Source organism: Ostrea edulis, chromosome 6 (assembly GCF_947568905.1).
Source record: "Ostrea edulis chromosome 6, xbOstEdul1.1, whole genome shotgun sequence".
Lineage (NCBI taxonomy): Eukaryota > Metazoa > Mollusca > Bivalvia > Ostreida > Ostreidae > Ostrea > Ostrea edulis.
Window position 1 is genome coordinate 20043711 of NC_079169.1, and position 25025 is coordinate 20068735.

At 34.7% G+C, this 25025-nt stretch overlaps 1 protein-coding gene and 1 long non-coding RNA gene across 9 annotated transcripts in view; one reads left to right on the forward strand and one right to left on the reverse strand.

Annotated features, from left to right (window-relative positions):
• Positions 1 to 25025, forward strand: part of LOC125645869 (neurogenic locus notch homolog protein 1-like) — a 132422-nt gene that overhangs the window by 85406 nt on the left and 21991 nt on the right. For 7 of the 8 annotated variants that reach the window (XR_008796238.1, XR_008796242.1, XR_008796241.1 and 4 more), the window contains 14 exons: positions 2 to 115; positions 2926 to 3039; positions 3401 to 3514; positions 6326 to 6439; positions 6801 to 6914; positions 9726 to 9839; positions 10201 to 10314; positions 11150 to 11263; positions 17047 to 17160; positions 19918 to 20031; positions 20850 to 20963; positions 21063 to 21176; positions 21267 to 21380; positions 21562 to 21675. Coding sequence is in view for 1 of the 8 variants with exons in the window: in XM_056141782.1 (XP_055997757.1) it covers positions 2 to 115; positions 2926 to 3039; positions 3401 to 3514; positions 6326 to 6439; positions 6801 to 6914; positions 9726 to 9839; positions 10201 to 10314; positions 11150 to 11263; positions 17047 to 17160; positions 19918 to 20031; positions 20850 to 20963; positions 21063 to 21176; positions 21267 to 21380; positions 21562 to 21675 (1596 nt within the window). In the remaining 7 variants the exon portion in view is untranslated. The remainder of the gene's footprint in view (position 1; positions 116 to 2925; positions 3040 to 3400; positions 3515 to 6325; positions 6440 to 6800; positions 6915 to 9725; positions 9840 to 10200; positions 10315 to 11149; positions 11264 to 17046; positions 17161 to 19917; positions 20032 to 20849; positions 20964 to 21062; positions 21177 to 21266; positions 21381 to 21561; positions 21676 to 25025) is intronic. The other variant, XR_008796239.1, reaches the window with a different exon arrangement.
• On the reverse strand, positions 11765 to 16147 carry LOC130047187 (uncharacterized). The gene is made up of 2 exons (XR_008796245.1): positions 15867 to 16147; positions 11765 to 15555 (listed from the first exon to the last, which is right to left on the reverse strand). It is a non-coding gene; the product is annotated as an uncharacterized LOC130047187 (long non-coding RNA).

The following is a 25025-nucleotide window of genomic DNA, read 5'->3' on the forward strand; positions in this document are numbered from 1 at the left end:
GATATAGATGAATGTGCGACGGAACCGTGTCAGAACAATGGAACATGCACAGATCAAATTGATAGCTACGAATGTCAATGTGTTGCGGGATTTAATGGGACTAACTGTGAGAATAGTAAGTTTCGGTAATATGCAGTTGAAAAAGATTTAACTAAAGCTTTTGTGTTAAGCTGATTTCATCGACGGTATACATTTGTGCGTGATGTGGGTGAGCTCACCTGAGATGAAACCTCACGTGAGCTTTTCTGGTTCAGCTTTGTCTTTTTTCTTTCTATTCATCCGTCCGTCGTGCGGGCCCCTGTTTGTAGACTTTTCACTTCTTTGCTCTAGAACCTTTGGACCAATTTCAATGAGACATTGTAGAAATGACCCATGTGGTAAAGGAGATTTTAAGTCTGTTGAAAGGAAGGCTCATATCCCTTCAAAGGGAAATCATTACGAAAATACAAGCATTTAAGAGTTTTCCCAACAACCACTAGGCCAGGAATTTTCATATTCGCATGAAAGCTTTGTGACATACTCCAGATTAAAGTTTGTTAAAACCATTGACCCCGGAGTAGTGTCGAGCCACAATAAGGGATTCTAGTTTTACATACAAATATAAAGGGTATGCTTTTGAAATATTCTTCTGATGAACAACTGGAGCAGGGCTATTCAATTTTACATGGCAGTTTTCTGACATTGTGAAGATTACGTTTTTGTGAAGCTTGACATTGTGAACTTGATTTGAAGTCAAACCTACTTTTTTAATATCTAATGGAAAACAACTCAACTACATGACTAACATGATGATTAAAGCTTCTCCATCGTCAAACTGCTATATTTATGCAGCAACATTCCAATATCACCTACACTGTACATATGGTGTTTATATCTCTCAAGTGTTTCGATCCGCGAGAGAGTGTTCTGAATATGATCAGATTATTAGCTCACCTGAACCGAAGGTTCAAGTGAGCTATTCTGATCACATTTTGTCCAACGTCCGTCTGTTTGTCTGTCCGTCTGTCTGTCTGTAAACTTTTCACATTTTCGACTTCTTCTCCAGAACCACTGCGCCAATTTCAACCAAACTTGGCCAAAAGCATCCTTGGGTGAAGGGCTTTCAAGTTTGTTCAAATGAAGGGCCATGTTCCTTTCAAAGGGGAGATAATCACAAAAATGCAACAATAGGGTGGGGTCATTTAAAAATCTTCTTCTCAAGAACCACTGGGCCAGAAGAGCTGAAATTTACCAGAAAGCTTCCTGACATATTGCAGATTCAAGTTTGTTCAAATCATGGCCCCCGGGGATAGGATGGGGCCCCAAGGGGGGATCAAAGTTTTGCACACAAATATATAGGGAAAAACTTTTAAAATCTTTTTCTCAAGAAGCACTAAGCCAGAAAAGCTGAGATTTACAAGAAAGCTTCCTGACATAATGTAGATTCAAGTTTGTTCAAATCATGGGCGCCTGGGGTTGGATGGGGCCACAATAGGGGATCAAAGTTTTACATACAAATATATAGGGAAAATCTTTAAAAATCTTCTTTTCAAGAACCACTGAGCCAGAAAAGCTGATTTTTACATGAAAACTTTCTGACATAGTGCAGATTCAAGTTTCTTCAAATCATGGCCCCCGGGGATAAGATTGGGCCCCAAGGGGGATCAAAGTTTTACACACAAATATATAGGGAACATCTTTAAAAATCTTCTTCTCAAGAATAGCAAAGCTGTGATTAATCATATTTATATGGAAGCATCTTCAGGTAGTGTAAATTAAAGTTTGTTCAAGTCATGCCCCCAGGGGGTAGGGAGGGGCCACAATAGGGGTTCAAAGTTTGACATTGAAATATTTAAAAAATATATATGTTCAAAAATCTTCATCTCAAGAAGAGCATAGTAATGATTAGTCATTTTAATGTAAAAGCATTATCAGGTAGTGCAGATTAAAATTTGTGGAATTCATGGTCCCCTGGCGAAGGTTGGGGTCACATAGAAGATCGATTTTTTTTTTTGATTTTTTTTTACATGGGAATATATAAGGAGGAGTGTTTAAGAAATTTTACATGGGAATATATAGGAAAAAATGTAGATAAATTTTCAATTTTTTCTGCTCTTGTTAGTTTTGCATCCAAATCAATCTAGTGATATAATTTCATTTTTGTCTTCATTTATAAATTAAGAAGAAGAAAACTCGCCGTCGATTCCTTTTGAACAACTTGGTGAATATCATTAATCTTGGCACCAAAAATCTTTGACTGAAGGGCATTCAATTGTTATAATTACACACTTAATGCACATATTTACAACGTGTATGACCCCCTATTGATTTTGTGCTCACACCTGCCATGTTGGGTTTAAAACATAAACACTCTTTTCTCAGGTGAGCGATGTGGCCCATGGGCCTCTTGTAAATCAAAGAGTGCTACGGTAATCAAGTTGATGTTACAAGGGGTTTAATAGTATTGTTTAAAGTCAGCATTTCGCAAATTCTATGGTCGTTATGACGATATAGTTTGCCAATATGATCTATCATTCAGTCAAATCCTGTCTGACATGTTTCATACCAATTGTTAGGCCGTTCTTGGCACACTGATATGGACTATGGATTACTCCGTTGACTTCATCAAGACATAAGAGTTCGCGTTGGGTGTGACCAGTGGACAGTGGATGCTTACTCCTCCTAAGCACTTGATACCATTTCTGTTATGTCCAAGGGACCGTGATTGCCCTAGTTTTTATTTCGTATTCCTTAGAGGAAATATGAGATTGATCACCGTTCGTTATCTTAGCTTTTGATGATGTAGAAAGTAACGACTTTTTGCTATTTCAATATCAAGCTATTGAACTTGTTTGATATTTCCTTGGAAACACTCTATCATTTCTTCATGTTTTATTTTTCCTTGGAAACAATCTATCATTTCTCCATTTAACTATTTCGTTTCAGATATAGATGAATGTGCGACAGAACCTTGTCAGAACAATGGAACATGCACAGATCAAATTGATAGCTACGAATGTCAATGTGTTGCAGGATTTAATGGGACTGACTGCGAGAATGGTAAGTAAATTTACAAAATGTATTTTTGAATTAATTTGTTGGATGTTGAATTTTTCACATTTGTAAACCATATTTGATTTTAGGTCTTCACATGCTGTTATTATTAGAAATAATTCACATTGATTCCGTTTGAAAAGAAATGATGTTTATTACAAGGACAAGATATAGATGCAGTTAGAATGGATGCAAAATGAATTTTGTCTTAAAACGAGCTACGTATTTTATATGTTAATTTTATTTAAATAGTTATCTTGCTTTTCTTAGAAAATAATGTGGAAATAATCAGACCCATAATTAAATGGTGTTTATTTTCTTGGAAAAAATTTCTCGGGATATGAACCATGGATGTATTTCATTTCAGATATAGATGAATGTGCGGCGGAACCTTGTCAGAACAATGGAACATGCACAGAGCAAATTGATAGCTACGAATGTCAATGTGTTGCGGGATTTAATGGGACTAACTGTGAGAATAGTAAGTTTCGGTAATATGCAGTTGAAAAAGATTTAACTAAAGCTTTTGTGTTAAGCTGATTTCATCGACGGTATACATTTGTGCGTGATGTGGGTGAGCTCACCTGAGATGAAACCTCACGTGAGCTTTTCTGGTTCAGCTTTGTCTTTTTTCTTTCTATTCATCCGTCCGTCGTGCGGGCCCCTGTTTGTAGACTTTTCACTTCTTTGCTCTAGAACCTTTGGACCAATTTCAATGAGACATTGTAGAAATGACCCATGTGGTAAAGGAGATTTTAAGTCTGTTGAAAGGAAGGCTCATATCCCTTCAAAGGGAAATCATTACGAAAATACAAGCATTTAAGAGTTTTCCCAACAACCACTAGGCCAGGAATTTTCATATTCGCATGAAAGCTTTGTGACATACTCCAGATTAAAGTTTGTTAAAACCATTGACCCCGGAGTAGTGTCGAGCCACAATAAGGGATTCTAGTTTTACATACAAATATAAAGGGTATGCTTTTGAAATATTCTTCTGATGAACAACTGGAGCAGGGCTATTCAATTTTACATGGCAGTTTTCTGACATTGTGAAGATTACGTTTTTGTGAAGCTTGACATTGTGAACTTGATTTGAAGTCAAACCTACTTTTTTAATATCTAATGGAAAACAACTCAACTACATGACTAACATGATGATTAAAGCTTCTCCATCGTCAAACTGCTATATTTATGCAGCAACATTCCAATATCACCTACACTGTACATATGGTGTTTATATCTCTCAAGTGTTTCGATCCGCGAGAGAGTGTTCTGAATATGATCAGATTATTAGCTCACCTGAACCGAAGGTTCAAGTGAGCTATTCTGATCACATTTTGTCCAACGTCCGTCTGTTTGTCTGTCCGTCTGTCTGTCTGTAAACTTTTCACATTTTCGACTTCTTCTCCAGAACCACTGCGCCAATTTCAACCAAACTTGGCCAAAAGCATCCTTGGGTGAAGGGCTTTCAAGTTTGTTCAAATGAAGGGCCATGTTCCTTTCAAAGGGGAGATAATCACAAAAATGCAACAATAGGGTGGGGTCATTTAAAAATCTTCTTCTCAAGAACCACTGGGCCAGAAGAGCTGAAATTTACCAGAAAGCTTCCTGACATATTGCAGATTCAAGTTTGTTCAAATCATGGCCCCCGGGGATAGGATGGGGCCCCAAGGGGGGATCAAAGTTTTGCACACAAATATATAGGGAAAAACTTTTAAAATCTTTTTCTCAAGAAGCACTAAGCCAGAAAAGCTGAGATTTACAAGAAAGCTTCCTGACATAATGTAGATTCAAGTTTGTTCAAATCATGGGCGCCTGGGGTTGGATGGGGCCACAATAGGGGATCAAAGTTTTACATACAAATATATAGGGAAAATCTTTAAAAATCTTCTTTTCAAGAACCACTGAGCCAGAAAAGCTGATTTTTACATGAAAACTTTCTGACATAGTGCAGATTCAAGTTTCTTCAAATCATGGCCCCCGGGGATAAGATTGGGCCCCAAGGGGGATCAAAGTTTTACACACAAATATATAGGGAACATCTTTAAAAATCTTCTTCTCAAGAATAGCAAAGCTGTGATTAATCATATTTATATGGAAGCATCTTCAGGTAGTGTAAATTAAAGTTTGTTCAAGTCATGCCCCCAGGGGGTAGGGAGGGGCCACAATAGGGGTTCAAAGTTTGACATTGAAATATTTAAAAAATATATATGTTCAAAAATCTTCATCTCAAGAAGAGCATAGTAATGATTAGTCATTTTAATGTAAAAGCATTATCAGGTAGTGCAGATTAAAATTTGTGGAATTCATGGTCCCCTGGCGAAGGTTGGGGTCACATAGAAGATCGATTTTTTTTTTTTGATTTTTTTTTACATGGGAATATATAAGGAGGAGTGTTTAAGAAATTTTACATGGGAATATATAGGAAAAAATGTAGATAAATTTTCAATTTTTTCTGCTCTTGTTAGTTTTGCATCCAAATCAATCTAGTGATATAATTTCATTTTTGTCTTCATTTATAAATTAAGAAGAAGAAAACTCGCCGTCGATTCCTTTTGAACAACTTGGTGAATATCATTAATCTTGGCACCAAAAATCTTTGACTGAAGGGCATTCAATTGTTATAATTACACACTTAATGCACATATTTACAACGTGTATGACCCCCTATTGATTTTGTGCTCACACCTGCCATGTTGGGTTTAAAACATAAACACTCTTTTCTCAGGTGAGCGATGTGGCCCATGGGCCTCTTGTAAATCAAAGAGTGCTACGGTAATCAAGTTGATGTTACAAGGGGTTTAATAGTATTGTTTAAAGTCAGCATTTCGCAAATTCTATGGTCGTTATGACGATATAGTTTGCCAATATGATCTATCATTCAGTCAAATCCTGTCTGACATGTTTCATACCAATTGTTAGGCCGTTCTTGGCACACTGATATGGACTATGGATTACTCCGTTGACTTCATCAAGACATAAGAGTTCGCGTTGGGTGTGACCAGTGGACAGTGGATGCTTACTCCTCCTAAGCACTTGATACCATTTCTGTTATGTCCAAGGGACCGTGATTGCCCTAGTTTTTATTTCGTATTCCTTAGAGGAAATATGAGATTGATCACCGTTCGTTATCTTAGCTTTTGATGATGTAGAAAGTAACGACTTTTTGCTATTTCAATATCAAGCTATTGAACTTGTTTGATATTTCCTTGGAAACACTCTATCATTTCTTCATGTTTTATTTTTCCTTGGAAACAATCTATCATTTCTCCATTTAACTATTTCGTTTCAGATATAGATGAATGTGCGACAGAACCTTGTCAGAACAATGGAACATGCACAGATCAAATTGATAGCTACGAATGTCAATGTGTTGCAGGATTTAATGGGACTGACTGCGAGAATGGTAAGTAAATTTACAAAATGTATTTTTGAATTAATTTGTTGGATGTTGAATTTTTCACATTTGTAAACCATATTTGATTTTAGGTCTTCACATGCTGTTATTATTAGAAATAATTCACATTGATTCCGTTTGAAAAGAAATGATGTTTATTACAAGGACAAGATATAGATGCAGTTAGAATGGATGCAAAATGAATTTTGTCTTAAAACGAGCTACGTATTTTATATGTTAATTTTATTTAAATAGTTATCTTGCTTTTCTTAGAAAATAATGTGGAAATAATCAGACCCATAATTAAATGGTGTTTATTTTCTTGGAAAAAATTTCTCGGGATATGAACCATGGATGTATTTCATTTCAGATATAGATGAATGTGCGGCGGAACCTTGTCAGAACAATGGAACATGCACAGAGCAAATTGATAGCTACGAATGTCAATGTGTTGCGGGATTTAATGGGACTAACTGTGAGAATAGTAAGTTTCGGTAATATGCAGTTGAAAAAGATTTAACTAAAGCTTTTGTGTTAAGCTGATTTCATCGACGGTATACATTTGTGCGTGATGTGGGTGAGCTCACCTGAGATGAAACCTCACGTGAGCTTTTCTGGTTCAGCTTTGTCTTTTTTCTTTCTATTCATCCGTCCGTCGTGCGGGCCCCTGTTTGTAGACTTTTCACTTCTTTGCTCTAGAACCTTTGGACCAATTTCAATGAGACATTGTAGAAATGACCCATGTGGTAAAGGAGATTTTAAGTCTGTTGAAAGGAAGGCTCATATCCCTTCAAAGGGAAATCATTACGAAAATACAAGCATTTAAGAGTTTTCCCAACAACCACTAGGCCAGGAATTTTCATATTCGCATGAAAGCTTTGTGACATACTCCAGATTAAAGTTTGTTAAAACCATTGACCCCGGAGTAGTGTCGAGCCACAATAAGGGATTCTAGTTTTACATACAAATATAAAGGGTATGCTTTTGAAATATTCTTCTGATGAACAACTGGAGCAGGGCTATTCAATTTTACATGGCAGTTTTCTGACATTGTGAAGATTACGTTTTTGTGAAGCTTGACATTGTGAACTTGATTTGAAGTCAAACCTACTTTTTTAATATCTAATGGAAAACAACTCAACTACATGACTAACATGATGATTAAAGCTTCTCCATCGTCAAACTGCTATATTTATGCAGCAACATTCCAATATCACCTACACTGTACATATGGTGTTTATATCTCTCAAGTGTTTCGATCCGCGAGAGAGTGTTCTGAATATGATCAGATTATTAGCTCACCTGAACCGAAGGTTCAAGTGAGCTATTCTGATCACATTTTGTCCAACGTCCGTCTGTTTGTCTGTCCGTCTGTCTGTCTGTAAACTTTTCACATTTTCGACTTCTTCTCCAGAACCACTGCGCCAATTTCAACCAAACTTGGCCAAAAGCATCCTTGGGTGAAGGGCTTTCAAGTTTGTTCAAATGAAGGGCCATGTTCCTTTCAAAGGGGAGATAATCACAAAAATGCAACAATAGGGTGGGGTCATTTAAAAATCTTCTTCTCAAGAACCACTGGGCCAGAAGAGCTGAAATTTACCAGAAAGCTTCCTGACATATTGCAGATTCAAGTTTGTTCAAATCATGGCCCCCGGGGATAGGATGGGGCCCCAAGGGGGGATCAAAGTTTTGCACACAAATATATAGGGAAAAACTTTTAAAATCTTTTTCTCAAGAAGCACTAAGCCAGAAAAGCTGAGATTTACAAGAAAGCTTCCTGACATAATGTAGATTCAAGTTTGTTCAAATCATGGGCGCCTGGGGTTGGATGGGGCCACAATAGGGGATCAAAGTTTTACATACAAATATATAGGGAAAATCTTTAAAAATCTTCTTTTCAAGAACCACTGAGCCAGAAAAGCTGATTTTTACATGAAAACTTTCTGACATAGTGCAGATTCAAGTTTCTTCAAATCATGGCCCCCGGGGATAAGATTGGGCCCCAAGGGGGATCAAAGTTTTACACACAAATATATAGGGAACATCTTTAAAAATCTTCTTCTCAAGAATAGCAAAGCTGTGATTAATCATATTTATATGGAAGCATCTTCAGGTAGTGTAAATTAAAGTTTGTTCAAGTCATGCCCCCAGGGGGTAGGGAGGGGCCACAATAGGGGTTCAAAGTTTGACATTGAAATATTTAAAAAATATATATGTTCAAAAATCTTCATCTCAAGAAGAGCATAGTAATGATTAGTCATTTTAATGTAAAAGCATTATCAGGTAGTGCAGATTAAAATTTGTGGAATTCATGGTCCCCTGGCGAAGGTTGGGGTCACATAGAAGATCGATTTTTTTTTTTTGATTTTTTTTTACATGGGAATATATAAGGAGGAGTGTTTAAGAAATTTTACATGGGAATATATAGGAAAAAATGTAGATAAATTTTCAATTTTTTCTGCTCTTGTTAGTTTTGCATCCAAATCAATCTAGTGATATAATTTCATTTTTGTCTTCATTTATAAATTAAGAAGAAGAAAACTCGCCGTCGATTCCTTTTGAACAACTTGGTGAATATCATTAATCTTGGCACCAAAAATCTTTGACTGAAGGGCATTCAATTGTTATAATTACACACTTAATGCACATATTTACAACGTGTATGACCCCCTATTGATTTTGTGCTCACACCTGCCATGTTGGGTTTAAAACATAAACACTCTTTTCTCAGGTGAGCGATGTGGCCCATGGGCCTCTTGTAAATCAAAGAGTGCTACGGTAATCAAGTTGATGTTACAAGGGGTTTAATAGTATTGTTTAAAGTCAGCATTTCGCAAATTCTATGGTCGTTATGACGATATAGTTTGCCAATATGATCTATCATTCAGTCAAATCCTGTCTGACATGTTTCATACCAATTGTTAGGCCGTTCTTGGCACACTGATATGGACTATGGATTACTCCGTTGACTTCATCAAGACATAAGAGTTCGCGTTGGGTGTGACCAGTGGACAGTGGATGCTTACTCCTCCTAAGCACTTGATACCATTTCTGTTATGTCCAAGGGACCGTGATTGCCCTAGTTTTTATTTCGTATTCCTTAGAGGAAATATGAGATTGATCACCGTTCGTTATCTTAGCTTTTGATGATGTAGAAAGTAACGACTTTTTGCTATTTCAATATCAAGCTATTGAACTTGTTTGATATTTCCTTGGAAACACTCTATCATTTCTTCATGTTTTATTTTTCCTTGGAAACAATCTATCATTTCTCCATTTAACTATTTCGTTTCAGATATAGATGAATGTGCGACAGAACCTTGTCAGAACAATGGAACATGCACAGATCAAATTGATAGCTACGAATGTCAATGTGTTGCAGGATTTAATGGGACTGACTGCGAGAATGGTAAGTAAATTTACAAAATGTATTTTTGAATTAATTTGTTGGATGTTGAATTTTTCACATTTGTAAACCATATTTGATTTTAGGTCTTCACATGCTGTTATTATTAGAAATAATTCACATTGATTCCGTTTGAAAAGAAATGATGTTTATTACAAGGACAAGATATAGATGCAATTAGAATGGATGCAAAATGAATTTTGTCTTAAAACGAGCTACGTATTTTGTATGTTAATTTTATTTAAATAGTTATCTTGCTTTTCTTAGAAAATAATGTGGAAATAATCAGACCCATAATTAAATGGTGTTTATTTTCTTGGAAAAAATTTCTCGGGATATGAACCATGGATGTATTTCATTTCAGATATAGATGAATGTGCGGCGGAACCTTGTCAGAACAATGGAACATGCACAGAGCAAATTGATAGCTACGAATGTCAATGTGTTGCGGGATTTAATGGGACTAACTGTGAGAATAGTAAGTTTCGGTAATATGCAGTTGAAAAAGATTTAACTAAAGCTTTTGTGTTAAGCTGATTTCATCGACGGTATACATTTGTGCGTGATGTGGGTGAGCTCACCTGAGATGAAACCTCACGTGAGCTTTTCTGGTTCAGCTTTGTCTTTTTTCTTTCTATTCATCCGTCCGTCGTGCGGGCCCCTGTTTGTAGACTTTTCACTTCTTTGCTCTAGAACCTTTGGACCAATTTCAATGAGACATTGTAGAAATGACCCATGTGGTAAAGGAGATTTTAAGTCTGTTGAAAGGAAGGCTCATATCCCTTCAAAGGGAAATCATTACGAAAATACAAGCATTTAAGAGTTTTCCCAACAACCACTAGGCCAGGAATTTTCATATTCGCATGAAAGCTTCGTGACATACTCTAGATTCAAGTTTGTTAAAACCATTGACCCCGGAGTAGTGTCGAGCCACAATAAGGGATTCTAGTTTTACATACAAATATAAAGGGTATGCTTTTGAAATATTCTTCTGATGAACAACTGGAGCAGGGCTATTCAATTTTACATGGCAGTTTTCTGACATAGTACATATTACGTTTTTGTGAAGCTTAACATTGTGAACTTGATTCGTGATTGCCCTAGTTTTTATGTCGTATTCCTTAGAGGAAGTATGAGATTAATCACCGTTCGTTATCTTAGCTTTTCATGATGTAGAAAGTAACGACTTTTTGCTATTTCAATATCAAGCTCATGAACTTGTTTTATATTTCCTTGGAAACAATCTATCATTTCTTCATGTTTTATTTTTCCTTGGAAACAATCTATCATTTTCGCTATCTATTTCGTTTCAGATATAGATGAATGTGCGGCGGAACCTTGTCATAACAATGGAACATGCACAGATCAAATTGATAGCTACGAATGTCAATGTGTTGCGGGATTTAATGGGACTAACTGCGAGAATGGTAAGTAAATTTACAAAATGTGTCTTTGAATTATTTTTTTGGGTGTTGAATTGAATTAAGAGTCATTCTCTGTAAGCATCAAAATTTTTATTATAGGGGTGGAAAGGTATCCTCACCGATTTTGCTGAAATTTGGCATATAGTGATTATTTGATACCTTCTCATAGAATTTGGTACCAAAATTCGAAATTGAAGTACCGTTGCCATGGTACCATGAACACTGTGAAAACTGCATCTTGCTTAAAAATGCTCATTTTGGCTTGTTTTTGATTAAACATAAATAAAATAATTTTACTGATGTACAAATTTCTCTAGTGCTTGCTTAAAGATTAGGTTCAGCATAATAAATTCTTAATAAAACATCAATAAATCAATATTGGATTACCTATTTTTCCTCAGGTTGAAAAATCAATGTTTTAGCATTTTGACTAATTTTGAAAAAAAATCATTTTTAAGCCATTTGATGACATCATTTACAAGAAAACACAACAACACACATCAATGAAAGTTATACATGATTTAATTCATCCCATTATGTGTAAAATATTTAAAAAAAACGACCAATGTCTTATTTTGCTAAATAAAATTATATAGGTTGAAAAATTGGTTGCCATGGTAATATGAAAAATCTCATAATATGAATATATGAATCAAATTTTTATAATTTATCAATATAATATCCTTAATCTATTAAATTTGGCATAAACAATGGTAATTACCATGAATTCTCATGTTATGAAATATTTCAGTTTCCATAGCAACCATATTTCAGTATTTTATAACAAGGTTTTAATAAGTAAACTAGTATGCTAATTTGTATCAGAAAGCATTTCAGGTCTGCTTATTACCATGTGATAGTGTAAACTCATTGTCATATTATATTTGAACATATAAATTGATGTAAAAGTCTGCTTAAATTAGCAATATAAATGATTAATTCTTTTGTTACCATAGCAACCATTATAAGATACATGTATATGGTTCCTTTAAGTTTTGAAGAAAAGTGCTGACTATAAAACTGATTTGTGTCAGGAAGCAGAAACGTGTGTGTGCCTATTATTAAGTGAAAGTGTTCTATCATAATCTTAATATTTGTTATAAAGTACACATTTCATAATGTCCATGGATTAGTCATAAGTTGGATTAGTTGGTGTAGCAAACATTTAACAAAATCTTCAAGTCAAAAGGCATTGGTAGAAGATTATTACATTTAAAATGAAAATTAATTTTTTTTAATGTGTTTGAATTACTTTGTATTGAATAGAATTTTTACTTTTCACAAGATAAAATTACATATAAATTTATCTCTAGGTATTTCCTGTAAAAGCATTATATGACTGTTTAATCATTTGAATTTAATTATTACAAAGGGGAAAATATGAAGAAAAATGTGTTACTATGGAAACGATAGGGCCAGCAACCATATTCATTGAAAACAATTTAATGTACATGTACTTCAGTAGATTTATTCTATAATATCATCATGATCATAACTTTTTCTTTGTATTCATAGGCTTGTTAAAATATACTAATTAAGAAGGAATTCAATTTGTAGTATAGTTGCTATAGAAAACTACTCCCATGGAAACATTATGTTGGCGATTTAGATTTCTTTTCATTTACATTTTAAACTACAAGTATTTTACTTACTTATACTCAGTTGAGTCAGTTTTGACCAGGGATAGCTAGTCCAAAAGTCCTGTTATGAAAATGTTGGTAATCTGACTCTTTTGTCTCCTTGGAAACATTAAATATTATAGGAACTGTAGCAGCTACATGTAACTGTAGTATATTAATGACTGGGTATGCACTCTTTTCCCAACATTTTCTTGACACTGATTTTTATCAGCTACCCACATACATATGTACTAACGATTTCTAAATTGTTTTGTTTGTCAACTAAAGCTGCAAGGTACCAGAACGATGATGTTACTTAGGTCATAATCTATTTACACCAATACACCACCCTTTCGTTTCATTTCTTTATTTCTCGATTAATCCAACTTTAGTGGGAAAAAACTCAACTGAATAGGGTTGGCCTTTTGGCTTTTGTCAGTACTTTCTCCATAAGTACATAAGTGCACTTTTCTAATTACTTTGTTGCAAATAATTTCATTCATTTCCATGAATACCAGATTCTGTGATGATGGCATTAAAAAGGATTTGCAATGCAAAATCAATGCTCATTAAAATTCCCAAAACATCCATTGCTGTTGTTAAAAACAGGTTTTGGTTTTGTATCAAAATTATGATATGTTTTTATGTGTCATACATGTAGATGAATGACTTATAAGATGCATGCATTACAAAAAATACTGCTCAATTTCCAATTCGGGGTGGGGGTGGGGTATTATTTTGTTTTTAAAAGCAAATGTTGTGTCCATCTTGGTTATATTAAGAATATGAATTTAAAGTTGTCCTGTTTCTGTCAGACTTATCCTGATTGTTTTCTATTAGATTAAAATTGCACATTTTAAATTACAGTCTGTGAAGCTCTCAGTCAGTCCAGAAAATATACTAAGGCCAGATGATATAAACAAATTTTTCTACCTTTAGCACTGAAGAGTTTCCATGGTAAAAAATAGTTTGGTTGGTTTTGGTTTTCTCATTTATAGTTGTTTGGAACTCTTCTGTGTTTTAAGAGCAGGAAGGGGGTCAGTAAACAATGTAAACAATTATGGTGCCAGAATCATTCAGGAGGAAATAATCAGGAAAAATTATTGGTAAAAAACGTCATCAAAGGTTACAGAATGCTACGAAAGGTTATGCATTATCCCTTGGACGTAAGATAGTGAATGTTGATGTGATCGAGGAGAAGTTGGATGAATCAAGAAAAAATTGTTCGACTGGTGATAATTCACAAGAATGCCTAGGAAATGAAGACACATATCCATCTGATGAATCAGAGAGTGAAGAATCGGAAGAAGAACATGAGGAGGTGATTTGATGGAGAAGTGGGAGACGGGTTGTGGAACTTGGAATTCTAGTGGACAATTTGGAAAAAGGTTGTGCTGCATGTGGTAGACCACTAGATTTAACAACGCATAAGACATTGTGAGTACGAAAAACGGTATGGACTTGGATCATTGCTATATATGAGATGTCAGCAGGAAGCATGCAGCCATCTTTCTCCTGTTTCTACTGGGAAACGTCATAATGCAGAAACTAACGTAAAGTGGCACATCAAAGAGATCCTGTATTAGGCATTTCTTTATTTTTTTCAGAGATGAATAGCAAAGGAAAATCAAGAGTGACAAAACAAAAACATAAACAAAACAAAACAAAATCAAAAAACAACGAACAGTAAAATCATAAATGTCATTGTAAATTATTTTCAGAAGTTGTAAAATTTTACTCTTATATTATGGGAGATAACTCTTCTTTGTCTTTAGAAAATCAACCAATGTGATTTTTACAATTTTGCTTCTACTCAGAAAATTCACCCCGTATGGTATATGATTTTTAAGTTTATATTACACTTTAAACATTAAGTCAACATATTATGAAGTTTATTTTAATTTGTAAACCTTTACTGAGGGTGCAATGTCCATATATGTAATTTTATTGAAGCAGCAATTGATATTTTCCAAGTGTAAAATTTGTAATGCATTAATATTTTACATGTTATGTTGTAAATCTAATATCAGTACACTCTGTTCTCCCCGACAACCATTTTTTTAGGCATAGAAAAGGTAAACAAATGAAGAATAGACTAGTTTACCATGATAACTATTGTTTTGTACTTTTTTGGAAATACGGAAAATATTTCACTCTCCAAGTCAAAGGGGAAAAGAATTCAAGGAATTATCCACTTTTATAAAAGAATGACATCATATAAAGTCTCTTCGAAAGAAAAAATTGTTTGTATCATCTGCCCTTAAACAATCTTCAATTATATGTTCAAGCTTTATCTAAAAATGAGTTTGTAAACAATGACTAACAGACTATATTTGTTTTTGCATATATATCAGTATTTTTCTGTAATGGGCATGTACAGTTGCATTGTTCAGTTGAGTACCGTTCCTTTCATGAAAGGGGACGAGAAATTCAAAAACAAGTCATCAAATATTCTCCAACAGTTTCAGTCTCTGTGATTTTCTCAGTGGACACATATTCCAGTCGAACAATCTTTAAACAAGTTCCAGCCATGTTGGATCCACTTAAATTTTAATGACCCACAACTGTGTTGTCATAATGATGATGCTAAGTCTTATACATTCCTCACAGAAAATATCCCTGTCTTAATTTCATATAGAACATCCAATCTTGAATCTGCACCCCTGGCTGTCAGAGCTACAAATGTATATTAGCAATAATAAATATTTCTTGCTGATTAATAAGTTTAAATAACATCAGAATGAGCAATTGCAAACTTCAAAATAAAATTAAATTGACAGATTTATGAATATTTACAAACGTTAAAGTTAATGTGATAAATCTTATTCACAAACACCTATCGGCACAGGCATTTCTCACGTACAAGATTTTGTTTGAAGTTTATATTCAAGGGTGAATTGCATATGGAATTGGATAGATCTACATATTTGTTTACTGTCTACTTATTTTACAAACTGAGGCAAAATGAATGATAGTAAAGTACTTACGTATCTGAATTGTTATGACAACAGCATTGGACACATTTAATGCCACCTGTGCGTTTCTTTTTCGGCTAATCTTCTTGGAAGTTTTTGCACACAAGTTCTCCCTGTTATAATCACGATTGCAGCGTAAATCCACTGATACATAATCATTGAAAGCTACCCATCGAGAGCATAACGGTCTACGACAAACACTTAAGTATCAAATGTAAAATTCTAGTTGATTTAAAGACTTAACCCAGCTCAAAATATCCAAATCACCACTCACGAATTTCCACTTTCACTTCAGAAAAGGGACGTAACTTGTCTTGATCATGAATATACTTAGAATACGAATTGCAGTCAAGAGTCGAGGTGATCTAGATTTCGGAAAAACTCGCATATTTTCGCAATAGCGCAAATTTTAAAATAATTTATTTTCTTAAATGAAATATGACATCTCTAATTTTTTTTGATATGTTATTCTAGTAGATACGATACACATTTAACAATGTAAGAACAATCCACCAGTGGTTGTGTTTCTGCACAAAATTGAAACAATTTTCTCTCATTTTCAGTGGGATTTTGGGGTATTTGAGGGCATATATTTCATGTTAAGGCGTTGCAGCAAATTAATTTTATTTTTAAAAATTACACACAACATAGCTTAATTAAATAGCAATGGAAATTAAATGAAAAATGAATATACACATTTTTATAAAGGAAAATCCAATATTTACTCAGGGGCACGTCTTTGCACAAAATTGTATGTCTTGTTGCCATGGAAACACAAGTCAAAGCCCATTTTTAAAGGTGTCATGATTAAAATACTGAAGTATGTATACTTTGTGTAAAATTTCGTCAAAATCCGTGTCGGTCGTTGTCCACATGTTTTGATGCTTACAGAGAATGGCTCTTCATACGTCTTCACAGACCGTTATTATAAGAATTAATTCACATCAATTCCGTTTGAAAAGAAATGATGTTTATTATAAGGACATGATGTAGATGCAATTAGAATGGATGCAAAATTCATTTTGCCTTAAAACGAGCAACGTATTTTGTGTGTTCATTTTATATAATTAGGTATCTTGGTTTTCTTAGAAAATAATCTAGAAATAATCAGACCCATAATCAAATGGTGTTTATTTTCGTGGACAGAATTTCTCGGCATACATGTATGTACCATGGATGTGTTTCATTTCAGATATAGATGAATGTGCGGCGGAACCTTGTCAGAACAATGGAACATGCACAGAGCAAATTGATAGCTACGAATGTCAATGTGTTGCGGGATTTAATGGGACTAACTGTGAGAATAGTAAGTTTCGGTAATTAGCAGTTGAAATTTTTTTTACTAAAGCTTTTGTGTTAACCTGATTTCATCGACGGTATACATTTGTGCGTCATGTGGGTGAGCTCACCTGAGATGAAACCTCATATCAGCTTTTCTGGTCGACCTGTCTTTTGTCTTTCTATTCATCCGTCCGTCGTGCGTTCCCCTGTTTGTAGACTTTTTACTTCTTTGCTCTAGAACCTCTGGGCCAATTTCAATGAGACATTGTAGAAATGACCCATTTGGTAAAGGAGATTTAAGTCTGTTGAAAGGAAGGCTCATATCCCTCCAAAGGGAAATCATTACGAAAATACAAGAATTTAAGAGTCTTCGCAACAACCACTAGGCCAGAAAATTTCATATTCGCATGAAACCTTCGTGACATACTCCAGATTCAAGTTTGTTAAATCCATTGATCCCGGAGTAGTGTGGAGCCACAATAAAGGATTCTAGTTTTACATACAAGTATAAAGGATATGCTTTTAAAATATTCCTTCTGTTTGTAGACTTTTCACTTCTTTGCTCTAGAACCTCTGGACCAATTTCAATCAAACATTGTAGAAATGATCCATGTGGAAAAGGAGATTTAAGTCTGTTGAAAGGAAGGCTCATATCCCTTCAAAAGGGAAGTCATTACGAAAATACAAGAATTTATGAGTTCAAAAACCACTAGGCCAGGAAATTTCATATTCGCATGAAACCTTCGTGACATAGTTCAGAGTCAAGTTTGTTAAAAACCATTGACCCCGGAGTAGTGTGGAGCCACAATAAGGGATTCTAGTTTTGCGTACAAATATAATGAGTATGCTTTTGAAATATTCTTCTGATGAAGAACTGGACCAGGGCTATTCAGTTTCACATGGCAGTTTTTTGACATAGTGAAGATTACGTTTCTATGAAGCTTGACATTGTGAACTTGATTTGGAGTCAGACCCACTTTTTTAATATCTGACTTTGTGAATATTTTCTAAACTATTTGAGATAAACCTTTTATATTTTGTATATAGATTCTTTATTGCAATACAGTGATATACTTTGTATTTGATCTTGTGACCTTGACCTGAATTTTTTTTTAATACTTTTAATAAAAATCTTATTCATCTGATACCTCCTGAACTATATACGAGAGAGGTTTCATATTGCGTGACCGGTCAACAGGGGATGCTTACTCCTCCTAGGCACCTGATCCCACCTCTGGTGTGTCCAGGGGTCCGTGTTTGCCCAACTATCTATTTTGCATTGCTTGTAGGAGTTATGAGATTGATCACTGTTCGTTATCTTCACCTTGCATTGCTGTAGATAAATTTCTTATGATACCGTCTTCATCGCATACCATGCCATATAACCTTGTGACCTTCATCTTATTCACAAAAGCAAGATACTGTTAGTCATATTGATGTTAATGCATCTCTTTGTTATTTGGATTCATTTTCAATTATTTTGTGATATTTCGAGGCTAGGTTCAATCGTATTTCGGGGTTAAATTTTTTAACTGGAATTAAAATTGATAAAACATCTTTCTGTAATCACAACAGCTGAACAATGGCAAGACTAATGTGATTCAGGTGAATGATGTGACCCATCTGCCTCATGTTTGTTTAATTTGTCATTTCGGTAAGCATATTTAAATTCAAAGATTACACAGACTTTCATCATAGCAAATGATATAGCAGGAATTCAGTTCGATAGGAAAACGAATTTATTGTAGGGAAATTGTATGTCCTAAAAATTATTTCTTAAACACCACTCTTATTCCACGCACAATATATTTGTATTATTTGATGATCGATTTTCCATCAGTCTGTTGGAACTCCCATGGGCACGAATTGAGCTCTTTTGTTAATTGAGCTGATTTATATTCTTACGAAGCAAAGTTTATCGAAACACCTCTACATGACAAGTTAAAACAAAATGTTTTGCTGTGGCTTTCAAATCGACATATAGATATATCGAAGACGTTTTACCCATTAATAATAATAATTTTCTTTCATATTTCGACTCGATGTAGTCTTGGGAACTCCGGCTGAGTGGACACTACAGAGGCCTCCACATCTGTTTCATACTTAGATATTTTATTGAAAATGGAAAACAAACCCAACCTTATGACTAATGAGATGATTAAAGCATCTCCATCGTCAAACTGCTATATTTATTCAACAACGTTCCAATATCACCTACACTGTACAAATGGTGTTTATATCTTTCAACTGTTTCGATGCGCAAGAGAGTGCTCTGAATATGATCAGATTTAAATAAAAGCGAAATACGGTAATTAACTTGATTATACAAGAGGTTCAATAGTCTCGTTCAAAGTCAGCATTTTGCAAATTCTATGGTCGGGATGATCTAGTTTGCCAATATGACCTATCATTCAGTCAAATCCTGTCTGACATGTTTCATACCGATTGCTACGCCGTTCTTAGCACACTGATTTGGACTATGGATTACTCTGTTTACCTCATCAAGACATAGATTTCGCGATGGTTGTGACCGTTGGGGAGGGGATACTTAATCCTCCTAAGCACTTGATCCCATTTCTGTTATGTCTAGGGGTCCATGATTGCCCAACTTTTAATTTCGTATTCCTTAGAGGATTTATGAGATTGATCCCCGTTCGTTATCTTAGCTTTTCATGATGTAGAAAGTGAAGGTATTTTATTGTTTCAATATCACGCTATTGAACTTGTTTTATCTTTCCTTGGATACAATCTATCATTTCTCCATCTAACTATTTCGTTTCAGATATAGATGAATGTGCGGCGGAACCTTGTCAGAACAATGCAACATGCACAGATCAAATTGATAGCTACGAATGTCAATGTGTCCCTGGATTTAATGGGACTAACTGCGAAATTAGTACGTAAATTTACAAAATGTCTTTGAATAAATTTTTTCCGAGTTGAATTTTTCGATTTGTAAATTCTATTTGATTTTAAATCTGCACATACTGTTATTTTTTCGGATTTCAAACATTTCGGTTGAGCATCACTGAAGAAACATTATTTGTCAAAATGCGCATCTGATGTATCAAAATTGGTACCGTATAAGTTTTACATTATGACCCCTGTGTCGAGGACTCTGCTGGTGGACTGTTAGTCCCCGAGGGTCTCTACAGCTCAGTAGCTAAGTACTTCGTTACTAGCTTGAAAATACGGATGTATATTTAATTGCTGTTATAAAATTTAAAAATTCATTTCAAAATTAAGGATTATCTCCCTCACGCATAGCTCTTATCCTTAGAGGAATTTGACTCCACTTTTTTGGCACACTGTTCTTCCCTATAATAGATCTAAAACTTCATTGTTATTTCGGATTTCAAACATTTCGGTTGAGCATCACTGAAAATACATTATTTGTCGAAACGCGCATCTGGTGCATCAAAATTGGTACCGTATAAGTTTTACATCATTAGAAATAATTCACATCAGTTCCGTTTGAAAAAAAAAGATGTTTATTATAAGGACATGATACAGATATAATGAGAATGGATGCAAAATGAGTTTTGCCCTAAAACGAGCTACGTATTTTTGTAGTCTTTTAATTTAATTAGATATCTTGTTTGTTGCTTTTTTTTTAGAAAATAATCTAGAAATAATCAGACCAATAATCAAATGGTGTTTATTTTCTTGAACAGAATTTCTCGGCACATGTACAATCGATGTATTTCATTTCAGATATAGATGAATGTGCGGTGGAACCTTGTCAGAACAATGGAACATGTACAGATCAAATTGATAGCTACGAATGTCAATGTGTTGCTGGATTTAATGGGACAAACTGCGAAAATAGTAAGTTTCGTCAAATTGCAGTGGAGAATGATTTTCCAAACCCGTTGTGTTAAATTGATCTCATTGATCGCAACACATTGTAAATTGTTTCTGTTTTAGACATGGATGAATGTGCTGGAGATCCTTGTGAAAATAACGGAACGTGTGCGGACCTTGTAAATGACTACCAGTGTGTTTGTCTCCCTGGTTTTGCAGAGAAAAACTGCTCAACAAGTACAGTATATTTTCCTAGTCCCTATCAAACACAACGACAAATAAGGATAACCATGTCATGTGTTCATTGTTATTTTCTCATTTTGGTAGATATCGATGAGTGTATTGACGGACCATGCGAGAATAATGGAACCTGTGTAGACCTCATCAACGATTACCATTGCGAATGTGTAATGGGATTCAACGGGAAAAACTGTACAGACGGTCAGTGTTTAAGAAAGAAGTGTACGAACGGAAATCTTTAGTGCTCATGAAATAATTCAATACTTGATTGAAATCAGGAATTAAAAGGTTTTACCTTGACTATTACGGATGTTGCAGAGTATTTAGTAAAAGAGAATCCAAAATCAATTATTTTTAATCGATTCTTTACTGATTGTTGCAGATATCAATGAATGTACTGATAAACCCTGTGAGAACAATGGATCATGTGTGGATCTCATTAATGGTTACGAATGTCAATGTGTGCCAGGATTTAATGGAACCAACTGCACTCAAAGTAAGGAAATTATATATAGTCTTATTCAGAGATATGATACTTAGCATTCACTGCCTGTAACATATTAAGTATGTAGAAGATATTTTGAAATTGACAAAGTGTGTTTTGTGGAGTGTTTGTTTAATGTTTTATGTTCGTAAAGAATATTTGATTCTGTTTCCACATACTGTTATTGGACTTTTGCGAGAAGAGCTGACTTTTACAGTCAACGACTGACTTGGACATTTACATCTGCGTATTGTATAGAAGCACGATATCGTTAAATCTATGAAATATCGAATTGTTGGTAAAATCATGTATATTGTTACGGTAGGCATATCACATTCCAATCCATCTGAACCTCTCTCATTTATCCGACAATTATTAAAAAATAAAAACGCAAAGCTATCAAGTCTTTGCATGCATACCTAGGTGTAAATTTTAACTCGCACAGATTTAAACTTTACAAAAATCCATTGTACCATTAAAAAATCGAATGTAAGTTTATTATGCAGGAGTTTTGCGTTTCTATTATTATAAAAATGTATAAAGTTGTTATACAGCTTTATTCAAACACACACAGGTACAACACAAAACAAGCTAAACGTACCGACATTTCGGAATTACATGTACATCATCTGTAGCTCTCTGGGATGATATTGGGATAGCCTAGAGAGCTACCGATCCACCCCATATAAAAACCTTTGATTTACAGCGCTGAAAAATCTGCGCACGATTGGGGCCTCATGTCGCTGTATTCTTGCATTGTCGCCTCAAAATATAAAAAAATTCCTAACACATTCCCACTATACGTCTATCCACAGGGGCTTAGCCCGTTTTGGGCCCGAACTCTGTGATACCTTAGATATAAATATAAACATAAATATATATATATTGATAGTATCACAGAGGTCGGACCCAAAACGAGCTCAGCCCCTGTGCGTCTTTCCAATCATTCATTAAAGCCCCATTTTACCCGAAGACTCACAGCGTCAAACGATTTCTTTTGTTGTTCTCACCATATCGGGTAGCAGTCATTTCGAACCCCGTTGATTTTTATATCTATTCATTGTATCCAATATGAAGTTTGTATTCGGTCATCATTTATGATCCTTAGCTCAAAAGCACTAGCCAAGTGGACTGCACTCGTGTTTTTTTTTAACAAAGCAGGCAAATCAGAACAAGTTTGAGAATAGAAAATGTCATTTATTTAGTAAATGACGAAAAGTATATACAGTACAGGGGGTCATTAAAACCAAGTAAAAATTAAGAGCATATGCTGCACATGACTGGATGATCCCCTATTACATACATCTATAAAATTAATATTGAAGAAAGAGAACATATATACACAAAATAAAAACATCCGATAGGGGGTCTAACAAGATGACCCCCTATTGCAAATACATATCTAAAAAGACTAGCATAAAAGTATTACCTGCCAACAATAAAGGGTGGGTAGCAACAACAAATCAAGGCCAACAACAAATCAAGGCAATATCAGTTATTTACTAATTGACAAAAAGTATATACAGTACATGGAGGTACATGTAGAAGGGGTGGACGGTGTGTACAAAAATTGCTGCTCTGAACTAGCGTGGCTCCTGGTACATACATGTAGTAAACAAACAGACAATGACCACGTGACGAATATGTTACATTTGATAGGATGAAAGACAGAAAGTAAGGAGAAGGGTAAAATTAGATCAAATTCATTACTCCACATAGACATAAAGAACAGGTCAGGATAAACTGAGAGACAAATACCTCGCACGTCACATAGAAGTTATTATTTACAATAATCACTGATTAATAATAAACACGAATATTGGACGTAAAATACTCTCTTGAGTGAAACCCTATAGTCTGGTCCCTGCCCCCAATCAATCCGTTTTAATACTGACATTTAAATAGAACTGGAGGGTGGGGGCAGACCAATAAAAGCCGTGAATCTAATTTAATGTTTACGTCTATTTAAACCATTCTTTTTATTTAAACAATTCTTTTTATCTAAACAATTCTTTTTATTTAATTTTATTTAAACAAATCTGTTTTACCCGAACTGGAATTATTTCATCAAAATATTTAACTAACGAGAGTCCCACTAAATAGCATTAGAGAAAATGTCATTTGAATGATTTGCCCCCCCCCCCCCCCGCCCCCACACCCTCTGGAGGCAGAATCTATATTCCGGAGACCATGGAGTGTACAATTTGGGCAGTTTCCTTCCTGTTCTACATGTAGATGTCTATGTATTTAGAATTTCTTACAAATGTGAGGTTGTAGAGGGGGAGATTTTTTAAAGTTGACAAATTTTTCGTTGTTTTTGTTTTTGCTCAACCCTTAAGGCCTCCTTAGGACTTAAGAGTTATGGAATTTATAATATATGAAAGAATTAAAATGGTAGTTATCCAGAAAAAGTTAAAAATGTTCAATTGTTAACGCACACCTCACGACAACGGACGCTTACTAATTGCAATAGGTCACCTGAGGGACAAATATTTATGGGGATACTAGGTCACATGTATGCTCTCGAAAATATTTCACTCATACTATGAGATTGATCGCTGTTCGTTATCTTCGTCTTTCATACATCGATCGCGTCGATACAACCAAAGAATAAACATATAAATGAAGAAAATATGTGTATTTACGGAGTCTGTATATTCTTTAACAGTTTATAATAACTATATCATGTGATATCGATTATTTTGTGTTCTTTTTTTGTTTTTGTCGTTTGTCCATTATATATGTAACGTGTCATGTGAAAATATCGCAAAATCTAAAACAATTAATTGATTCTATGTATAAATGTTAAAGATTTCCTTAAGTAAATTTATTGAAGTCACACTATGCATTTTCGCTTGAAGTTCTAGTGTACCTTATGCATCAGTTGCGCAGGTACAACTCTACCATGCTTAAAAAACTTGAACATTTTTTGTGTATTGCATCGGTTCATCATTAAATTCATGTACATGTATATGGATATGTCAGGAAAACGTTTCCGTACATTTAGGTCGTGTCAAAGTCAACTGTTGGTTGTAAAAGTCAGCCCTTCTCGCAAAAGTCCATTATAAGAAATGAATCGCAGCAATTCCATTCGTATAGTAAATTATTGTTATTGTAAGGGAATGAAATTGTTACAATGAGAAACTCTGGTGTGTCCAGGGTTCCGTGTTCGCCCGACTATCTATTTTGTATTGCTTATAGGAGTTATGAGATTTATCACTGTTCGTTATCTTCGCCTTTCATTAGAAAACGAGTTTCTCATTAGAACGTGTTACAAAATTCGCACGGTTTATTTTAATGCTGTTGTTACTTACGCAACTTGCTTTTCTTAGAAATGAATTCTGAAATAATCACCACGTTAA